The sequence below is a fragment of the Anopheles arabiensis genome, chromosome 2, assembly GCF_016920715.1.
Source record: "Anopheles arabiensis isolate DONGOLA chromosome 2, AaraD3, whole genome shotgun sequence".
In the NCBI taxonomy this organism is placed as follows: domain Eukaryota; kingdom Metazoa; phylum Arthropoda; class Insecta; order Diptera; family Culicidae; genus Anopheles; species Anopheles arabiensis.
This window is the reverse complement of record NC_053517.1, coordinates 57,593,600-57,605,057: the sequence shown is the minus strand read 5'-3', so window position 1 is coordinate 57,605,057 and position 11,458 is coordinate 57,593,600. Positions and strand designations below refer to the sequence as shown.

General features: G+C 38.1%; 1 protein-coding gene across 1 annotated transcript in view; it reads left to right on the top strand.

Annotated features, from left to right (window-relative positions):
• The first annotated feature begins 272 nt into the window (after positions 1 to 272).
• The window catches only part of LOC120908585, a 46,067-nt gene continuing 34,881 nt past the window's right edge, over positions 273 to 11,458 (top strand). The window contains exons 1-2 of the mRNA XM_040319763.1: positions 273 to 1,277; positions 1,343 to 1,346. Of these exons, the coding sequence (XP_040175697.1) occupies positions 273 to 1,277; positions 1,343 to 1,346 (1,009 nt within the window). The remainder of the gene's footprint in view (positions 1,278 to 1,342; positions 1,347 to 11,458) is intronic.

The following is an 11,458-nucleotide window of genomic DNA, read 5'->3' as shown; positions in this document are numbered from 1 at the left end:
TCGGTGACATAGCAAAAATGTACCGGCAAGTTGCGCTACACCCAGATGATCGCCGATTAGTTCGAGTACTGTTTCGCTTCACGCCACACACACCTGTACACATATACGAACTGAACACAGTTACGTACGGACTTTCTCCGTCCTCGTTCCTTGCTACTAGGACACTACTTCAGCTAGCAGAAGATGAAGGTGCCAATTATCCTGTTGCTTCCAGGATACCCCTCCTACAGCACAATTTTTATGTAGATGATTTTATCGGTGGTGCCAACACCATGCAAGAGGCTATTGCTCTGCGGCGAGAGTTGTCCGAGTTGCTTGCCAAGGGAGGATTTGAATTGCGCAAGTGGACGTCTAACTTGCTTGGTGTGCTTTTCGGTCTGAGTGCTGACCATATTGGCACGCAATCATCACTACATTTCGTACCCAATGAAACGGTCAAGGCGCTTGGCATCTCGTGGAAGCCCGAAACCGATGATCTATGCTTCGATTCGAATGTCGGCATCGATGACACCTCTTCAACGATGCGATCGATATTATCCAACATTGCAAAAATGTACGACCCACTCGGGTTGATCGCACCGATACTTGTTCGAGCAAAAATGTTGATGCAGGAGCTATGGTTGCTGAAATCCTGCTGGGACGAACCTGTACCGCAAGAAATCTACAAAAAATGGAAAGCAATTCAAGGTGATTGGCAAGCTTTAGCTGAATATAAAACTGATCGCTATGTACTTTTACCACATTCAAAGGTAGAATTTAACACTTTCACCGATGCCTCCGAAGCTGCCTACGGAGCATGCACATACGTACGCTTTGAGACCGCGAAGGGAGAAGTGCAAATCAGCCTGCTAGCGTCGAAGTCTCGCGTTGCACCTTTGAAGCGCGTCACACTGCCGAGACTGGAACTTAGTGCAGCTGTCCTGGGAGCGCACCTTCACCATCGCGTCAAGAATGCAATGCAGATGGCTTCTGCCCAATCCATCTTCTGGTCCGATTCAACTGTAACCCTGAAATGGATTGCTTCACCGCCCAACACTTGGAAGACGTTTGTAGCGAATCGAGTTGCGGAAGTGCAACATTTTTCGCATCCACGGCAATGGCGGCACGTTCCGGGTACCTGCAACCCTGCTGATCTGGTCTCCCGAGGCATGTCCGCAACACACTTCAAGCAAAGCACGCTTTGGAAATCCGGCCCAGACTGGCTAACGCATCCTTCATCATCCTGGCCCAGCTCAAACCCGGAACCGGTAGACGATATGGACTTAGAAACACTTCAGGTGAGTGCTACTGTCGTATGTGCACAATCTCATCCATGGTTCGATATCTCATCCTCTTACACTAGAATGGTACGCATTATAGCCTACTGCATACGTTTTGTGTGCAACACGAAGCAGAAAGCACGAACGCAGCAGCTAGTGTCGCATGCTAAAGCACCAACAGCAATCTCAGCCGAGTATGTGGAAGCAGCAAAAATAGCTCTTTGTAAACTAGCACAGCAAGATGCCTTCTCTGTGGAAGTTAAGCAACTGATAAAAGGAGAAGCCTTGCCAAAGCAATCGGCCTTACGAAAATTGACCCCTTTCATGGACAAGGAAGGCATAATTCGAGTGGGAGGTCGTTTAAACCTGTCCCAGCTACCATATCAAGCTAAGCATCCTGCAGTAATACCCAAACACCACACTTTTACCCGGCTATTAGCAGAGCACTTCCACGAGGAACGAAAACATGCCAGCGGAAGGCTACTACTATTACAAATCAGGGAGCAGTATTGGCCCTTGGACGGACGTCGATTGGTGAAAGGCATCGTGCGGAACTGTTTCCGATGTATTCGTCATGACCCGGCATTGGTGCAGCAGCCAATTGGGCAACTTCCGTCATCCCGCATCACACCTAGCCGGCCGTTTTCCATCACTGGGGTGGACTACGCCGGCCCGTTCTATTTGAAGCCTGCGCATCGCAAGGCCGCAGCCGCCAAGAGCTATCTTTGTGTATTCGTGTGCTTCTCCACGAAAGCGGTTCACCTGGAACTGGTAGGAGATTTGACAACCGCAGGATTTTTGGCAGTCCTAAGACGCTTCACGTCACGGCGTGGATTACCAGCGCACATCCATTCCGACAATGGAAAAAACTTTGAAGGAGCCGAACGTGAGCTAAGGGAACTTTTTGAGCTATTCGAGGATGAGCAACACCGCAACACTATTGCTGCCGATTGCGCCGATAAGGGGATAAACTGGCACTTTACCCCTCCAAAAGCTCCACACTTCGGCGGATTGTGGGAATCCGCAGTTAAGACCGCGAAGAAACACCTCTACCGACATCTAGGCAACACCCGGTTGTCGTATGAAGGATACTGTACCATACTTCATCAGATAGAAGCTGCGATGAATTCTCGGCCGTTATTACCATTATCCGACGATCCGAATGAGTTAGCCGCCCTCACGCCAGCACACTTCTTAATCGGAACATCGATGTATGCCGTTCCGGAACCGGACAACACACAGTTGAAATCATGCACATTAGACTATCTACAAAAATGGCAATTATTAGTGCAAAGGTTTTGGAAGCATTGGGCAACAGAATACCTTCAAGAGTTGCAAAAAAGTTACACGTGGTCTGGTAACAAAAACAACAACAACATACTCGTAGGCCGTATGGTAATTTTGATGGACGAATCTTTACCAACAACGCGTTGGCCTCTAGCGCGTATTACAGAAATCTGTCCCGGAGACGACAACATCGTAAGCGTAGTAACACTAAAAACAGCTAAGGGAACATTTACGCGTCCAATTACGAAGGTTTGCATCTTACCTCTTAGCACCGATAATGAAGGCAATGCGTAGAATTGTTTATTGACATCCGTCAAGGTGGGGGAGGATGTTGGAGCAACTGCTGGAGTCGAGCAGTTCGGAGCGGATCGGAACAAATCCGTTCATTTTTTGAACTTGTTTACGCTGACATCACTAGCGGTTTAGATTTAATAAATAGATGGCGAAAAGGCTTTTTCGTCCTCTTCTTCTCTGGCAAATCGTCGTTACAAGATTGGTAATTATTGGTAGCTTAGAAAACAGAAAGAAACGCGCAAGACTTTATCCGAAATTCTCCTCCGAGTTAACATTAAGTTAATAACCGAAGTTGAAAAGACAAAATCTATGCTATTGTAATTTTTATTTGCAACAATGTTTGATAATGTATTAATTTTACAGCAAAAGTTGTTTGCACGATGCAAATATTGGAGATCGGGTAGTTGTAGAATCTTTGAAAATGTGTGTGTAACAGTTATCAGCACAGAAATTCCTAAAATAAAACAATTTCTTGTCACTGACAACTTTTCATTGTCAAAATCAAAATCGTCGTATCTGCGAATCGTCGTAACTAAAAGGGGTCGTAACTCGGGGGACGCCTGTATTTATATGTCAAAAAAAAATTATATATCTCCGACATATAATCTTGAAAATTTATGCGCAATCTTGGTGCAATCTGAAAATGTATGGAAATGACGTTTATAGCTCAGGGTTGGCTACGCGAAATGACTTATGTTTTGATAAAACGAATATATGCGCAATCTGAGATTGCGCATCGTGTATTAATACGGTTAAGGTTCCAACGAATGTCACCGTTCAAAAAGACATAGTGCAAAAACGTCTCGTGCTACAAAAAGTAGCTAATTTTTTCTGGTTTTCGATACAAAGTTCCACTCCGCGATGATCAAAGTAGCTCATTTAACCCAGTCAATCAACTTTAAAACACACAAAAAAATTAAATTGAACTTTGTTCAAAATTATGTTTAGCGTTTGGCATTAATCTGGCTCGTAAATAAACTGAATCATTGGATTGTTTCGCATGAAGCAGAAATATCACACGAGACAAGTAGCTCTGTTTGTAAAATTGAGCTACTTTTTGTCGCATGAGACGTTGTTGCTCTATGTCTATTTGAACGGTCAGATGAGGCGATGTTTTTGTTGGGACAAAACCACAATAAAAGGACAAATGCGCCAAGAATGGCCATTATTTTTTCACAATTACTTACGCGATTTGTCCTACAACAACATTTAACGTAGCAATTTATGGACGTTGATCAACATTTCAAATGGTATATAGATGCATGGTCGAAACATAATAATACATCAAGTAAGAATAATTTTGACTCATACATTATACCGACCTCTAGCTTGCGCTGGACGCCACCAGATGCGCTAGTTAAAATAAAAATTACACTTGTGAGTGCGGAAATGTCCCTTGGCATTTAAACATTGTTTTTCACCGCGTGTAAGAAGTTATTCCATATAAGTGAGATATTTCATTTCCATCATAATAATTTTTAATTTTTTTAGCATGATTTTCAACACTTCACTTGTTAACGAATGAAGAGATTCCACTTAAACCCTAGTGAAAAACGTTGGCAGCAAACCGTTGAAGTATTGAATATCATGCAGAAGAAATGAAAAATTATCATGATGGAAATGAAATATCAGAATGAAGTAGAATAACATTTTGCACGCGGTGAAGAACAATGTTTAAATTCGAAAGTGAGTTGGGAGACCCTGTAAGAATAGAATAAGCATTTTAATGATCAGAATCTTTTTCTTTGAAACATAAGCTCGTTAGTAAGTGTTTTGTCTGGACATTTATTAACGCGATATGGAACAAAATGTCTTCCATCAACTTACGTAAGAATAGTCAAAACGAAGAAGGGGAAGTAAAGGGATGTGTGTGTGTGTGTGTGTGTGTGTGTGTGTGTGTGTGTGTGTGTGTGTGTGTGTGTGTGTGTGTGTGTGTGTGTGTGTTAAATTTGTGTGTTCATCCCCATCCCATTAGTGGTTGATGTTACTGCTACAGAAAGAATGTGGAAAGTATTCCAAAATGCAGGAAAGAAAAAAGAAGAATGGAATAAAGTCCACAAGATCGGTGAGAATTCGTTTAACGCAGGTAGATAGGAAAATAAATGGCTTAGCTTTGAGTTCGTATTTTCAGTGCTCGTAGGAGATTCAAGTTTGAAGGAAGAATTTGCATCCAGCGTATAGCGTGAAACGGAACGAAGAATCAGATATTGTTTTTTTGGATGAAAGAGATCCGCCGTCTAATCATCGATTGTACAATGTTCATCCTATCTTGAAAGCCATCGCCATCACGGGACTGCTAGCAATGTGGGTTTATTTTTTCCTCACATATATCATGGGTTTTTGTGGACAAAGGCTTCACCTGGGGCCCAAGGAGGTGGTTTGCTGGGTAAGAATCCACGTCAACATCATGCGATGTCTAAGAAGATTCCCCCTCCATGTAAAAAAAACATACATATATACATACCAAAAGGTTTTCTACTTATGACTCAAGGATCAACGCATCCGTAATCAACGACATCGGTAGATCAAATAAATCAAAGAGCAAAGAATCGATATAGCTATCTCTATGTCACTATTTTACGATCATGGTGATTAGAGCCCTTCCCAAAATATTGAAAAAAAAAAAACATTTATCTGTTTTAAGTGGGTTTAGTTTGGCTTTAATTTTATTTATATTTTTGGTTCTGTATTAATCGTATTTTGTTTTTGAAAATATAATATACGATACGAAGATATGTTTTGTCGTAGAATGGTTGTGGAGCATTTAATCGGGTTGTTTTCATTGTTACAAGTACGCCAACAATTATAGGTTGACTTTAAGACCGCACATGCGAGGTACGCAGAATGAATGCCTTGCACTTGGATGAAATGTTTTGCAAGTAGCCAAATTATTAGAATTTTTTTATTATTCAAAATACGTCGATTGGACAGGACAATTGGAGAAGACTATCGTAGATTGTAGTAATAGAATGCTACTTTTTGTCATCAAGGAGTGTGAATTGATGATGATGCAAATGAACGCCAAATGAATATTAATTGTAGTAAATTAATAAAGCCTCGACAGACGATACAGTCCCTCCACCAGTAATCACCTAGAAAAGGAACCCCCTATTCACAAGTAAATTTGCTTCGCAATTCTTCTCTGGTTTAGAATTCTTCATACAAATTTTCGCTCAACTCTTAAGAAAGGTCTACATTCGTGTGACCGTTTAGTCGTTTATTGTTCAGCGGTTGCTTACTTTTAGTGGAAAATAAGCGGTCGTTTAGAATTATTGCTAACATGAGATATATATGATCGTCAATTTGACGACGATCCTGATGGGAATCGATCGATAGATGTGATTTTGTTAGGGCTGCTGCTTTGAATAATACTACGTATGATTGTGGTCATTGATGAAGTTGATTTTTTTATATATTATAAAAGAACAGTTTCTAAATTCAGCTGTAGCTTCTTTCAGTATATTTTTTTCAGTACAAATAGGTGTGTATATTCAATCATACAGTTTAAAGCTCACTCGCAAGACTTAACAACATGCTCGTTATAGGTTCAAGGCCAGGATGGATCGTCCTCTCTTAGAAAGGACTGACTATCTGGTTGCGTGGTACTGAGTCTCGAGAGCCTGTACAGTCCGGCACGACCGCGCATCTTTTACCAATTTATCAGTCTTACTTTGTTTTACCATGTAAACGGAATATCAATGGTCAGTACGAGAACAGTATTATAGGGGTTAACTTAGAAGTAACTGACTAGAGAGTTAAATTGGTGAGCCTATCATGATTCCATGTACGGCCTGCGATACTTTATCAACACAACTGATTTGTTCTCATAAAAGTAGTTTGACTATAGCTTCAATGACTACAATAATATTTTTTTAACTAGATTAACTTTTACATTCGAATTAACATTCAATTTTTTTAATTGAAAAATTTACTACGGATCTTAGCTGTAAATGTGATGTGGTTTCAACTGTTTCAGATAATTATGATTCGCAACAAAAATGGGTGCATATACGTTTTCTTTAATTTTTTGAATCATTTTCAAAATCTGAAGTAGACCATTGTTATGTAAGGAAAATGGGTTGATACCAAAACCAATTTTGACACGTTGTCAAGTAAGTAACGCTATCACTGGTCACGCCCTGTTTAACCAATTATGCAGGCTATTTAATACTTCAAATTATTGTTTATTTAGACCTCAAAAACAATTTTCTTCACATGCTGGTATTGCTTACGAATATGTTTAGAGAAGTTTTGTTGTTTTATTCAGGAGGTTTTGTTGTTATTTGTAAATATTTAAAATTACATGTTGTTGATGTGTATATTTTTGATAAATCTTACCGGCGGACTAGTGAGTAATTAAGAAATCAATTTCATTTTAAAAAGGACCTGGTGTGCATGGTAGAGCAGGGGTCTCCAAACTACGGCCCGCGGGCCGCATGCGGCCTTCAAGAGCTTATAATGCGACCCACGATGACTTTGTCAGAGTTAATATAAATATTACGCTATTATGAGATATACAAATAAAAATGTAATTTTTACTTTTCTTAGACAAAATCCAGAGTTTAATCCAGTGGCGGGAGACTCTTTTATGCATAAATGGTATAAAGCATTAAATAATTGGTTCCATTACCGCTAATGTGCTGATACATATGCATATATGCATATAAATAACTAAAACATATGTTTATAAATCTAATATTTGGAAAGATATAGTATAAAGTGTAGTTTTTTCGTCATGTTGATTGAGCCATTGTATATAGTTTTTGTATTTTCTATAATATTTTCTGAAACTGACAAAACTCACGCGTGAATTGAGTGTAGAGCAACAGTATCTCCCAGATGATACTTACGATATATATATAAATCTCATGTCACGGTGTTTGTTGCGAGCAACCTCCGAAACGGCTGGATCATTTTCAACGAAACTTTGCACACACCTTATGGTGATATGAGAATAGGTTTAAAGAGTTAAAAATCGTTTAGATGTTACACTAAACTTAATTTAATAATGATTTTCTAACTCCCATACAAGGTGTGAGTGTAAGGTGCCTGGCGGTTTACACTCGATGATCGGATCCTGAGGGGATATATAATCCTGATCCTGATCCTGAGGGAATATATATATATATATATATATATATATATATATATATATATATATATATATATATATATATATATATATATATATATATATATATATATATATATATATATATATATATATATATATATATAAATAATATAATAAATAATATAAATAATAAATAATATATATATATATATATAATATAAATAATAAATAATATATATATATATATATATATATATATATATATATATATATATATATATATATATTTCTTTATATATAGGGTACTTGCGATGGGTTTAACTGTTTGTCAGCATAGGCATTAGGTTCTCGTAGGGAACGGCCGAATGATGGCCAACATAATGATTTGTTAGACAGGAGAAGAGAGAGGTTCGAAATCATATTATAAGTAATTAAGGTAAAATTCCGGCCTAAGTTAAGGTAAGGCCGGTCTGGTGGTACAGTCGTCAACTTGTACGACGTAACAACATGTCCGTCATGGGTTCAAGACCCGAATAGACCGTGCCCCCATACGTAGGACTGGCTATCCTGCTATGGTAACAATAAGTCACTGAAAGCCAAGCTCACTTCATTAGTAGGTACAGGCAGGCCTTGACCGACAGCGGTTGTTGTGTCAAAGAAGAATAAGAAGAACAAGGTAAAATTCAAGATGGTGCTCTTTAATGAAAATAAAATATATAGAATTTATGTTTATTTATTTTTGTTCATATAGCGTTATCCTTAGTTCCTTAGATTGGAAAGTCCTCTCATATTCCATATATTTTTGTATCTTCCATATTTCATACATTTTAGAATGGCAGTTAACAAAAACATCGGTTAATGGATGTCAGATTTTTTCAATGTCAGTCAGACTCCATTTCAACACTTTGATAATTTTCCTTATCATGAATTTTTCTCTATGCTATCCATCCCTTGGGGAATCACTTTAGACCAGCGATTGGCATAGTCCGGCTCGCGGGCCAAATGCGGCGACGGCAACATTCCGCGAAAGGTTTTGACTGATGTTGAAAGATGGAAAGAAAATATTCGTATACAAATTACTGAATATCTTTTAGAATAACATTTTATACCATCGTACTCTTTCAACTTTAGTTAAAGTACTATGGAATGACGGATCGTTTGGTATGTTCGAACTCGTGATCAATATCCCCGTAACGTTTACATGGAAACAATAGCCTTTTTTCGGCTGGCTGTAGAACAAAAACTAGGAGAGATAATTTCTTTACATGTACATCATTTGAAAGGTAGTTATTTAAGCTTCCTTGGACAAATAAATCTAAGACTTTGGGAGTTGCTGTTCATCAATTATTCGGAATTTTCTCCACGATGGACGAATACATGCCTATAGGCATCCTAAGTTTTCGCAACAGAATTGTTAGAGAAGAGCTAGGGTTTCATGTCGAAATTTTGCCGAAACTCACCTAATACGAACGCATTAAGTTTTGGCGTCACTGTTTGCCATTGCGAAATCAGTGGACGCGATTTCTGCTTCTTGATATATGTGTTTATATTTCCCAAGTACTATTTCACTGTTTAGCGGGTTGCATCGATCTCCCGGCCCAGATAACCCAGTAATGGAGCCACTTGTACCTCTGTCTTCATTTTTAGCTTTTTTTAGAACCTCAAAAATTAACCTGGGCTCTCTTGCGATGCTTTGATGGTTGCCTAATAGTGTCAAGATGTTGGTGACCAAAACGCAGAAACGTTATCATGCGACGAAAAACTTCTGTATGCAGTCCATTTAGGACGCTACGGGGTGTCATTCGTTGATCACGCACGCTTCTAAGTTGGTTGGTTTACTTTTTTTGGTCATCATGGTTAGAGTTTGACTGATAGAGGTGTCAAGGTGAAGTGACTGATAGAGGTTGCCTGTTGTCTCATGGGATACTACTATTCAAAGTGCAATTAACGATTTGTTAGAACGGGTGAAGATAATCCTATCATAATCCCATGAATTGGTCAATTTTGTAAATGCAACGTTTAATTACATAACGGTTAACATTGTTTCAACACGACAATAAGACTTTCGGATTGAAGGAAATCGCACACGAAATTGTATATTGATGTGATGCATTAAAGACTGGTTGCAATAAATTTATTTAAAGTTTTGCATGCGACTTTGCGATGGGAGAGCATTTGACTTTCGCCAACGCAAAACATGCAAAACAATGTTTTAAATATAGTGAAATAGCTCCATACATTTTCACGAGATATTTGTTTTGTTATGTTTTAATCGTTCTTCTTAATTTCACACAAATCAGTGGGTTTCCCTTTAAATTTGTTTTGCGAATTTTTTTATCGTGTTTGAAAACAGAAACAAATAATAAAACAAACCTTGTTGTTTTAACGAGAACGACGATTCCACACTGTTGCTGTTTACGATTACAACGATTGCCAAAGAGCTTTTTCATAAGGAATCAGTTATCAATTTATCTGACATGGCATGACTTGTCCATAAAGCATTTTTAAAATGTTTTACTGAATCTATGTTTGCTTCGATAATTTTTCAGCCTTTCAGACTTTTGTATCATCCCCGGAATATCTTCAATATTTTTTTAAGGCGTGGGAAGAAGGGGTCTTCAAGAAGCTATATTGATCTCTTTTTGTAGTTTTTTGACTGATCAAATTTTTGGCCATATATTGCTGATTGTAAAGTGATTAAAATTTGGTTTTTAAAGAAGGTATCTTTAATTTTGCACCATACTAGGATATATAGTTACAGAAAAACAACAATAATACCTAAAATGTTTCTAAAAGAATAAAATGTAATAATTTAAGCGCAATAATAAAAAAACCCACATTCTCCTGGCCCGCGGCATTCGATCATTTACTAAAGTTGGCCCATTGCCTCAAAAGTTTGCCGACCGCTGCTTTAGACAAATGTTATTGTTTTTAGCATTGGAAAGCTCAAGGAGCAAATTGTATCGATTTGACATATAAACAGTTTGGATGAAATTTGTAATTACGCGTTTCACCAAATCCACGAAAGTTAACTGCGTACCTCAGAAACTATATAGATGTTTTCCTAATTGTATTGTTTAAAAGCATATCAGAGAGTGCAAAAAATCTGTAATGATTCATTATAGGCGAACAGATGATTATTTTAGATGCATGAATATACTAATCGGTTATGCAATTATTATAAATATAGAAGAGATCTTTCAAAACGCCTACACACAATGAGAAATGTTTTTTCACGGGCTGTGAAGGCGTACAACTTGACAACAAGCTACTCATAGACGTAAATTTTTAATGAAACAATCCTCCTAAAGGTAGGAGTGGTATTTTGTTTTTGAGTAAACAAATGAGATAGCTGGTTTTCAAAGTTTGGCAAATAAACTACAGCTCTAATAGGGTTTCTATTTATGTTTCACAGGGGCTATATGTGATTCAATGAGTTTAAGAACACAAAAACACACATTACCAAATAAAGTGTGTCTAAATTGACTACAGTTGTTAGACCAAATAAAATGCAAAGTGCGAGTGGATTGAAACATTTTCTCTG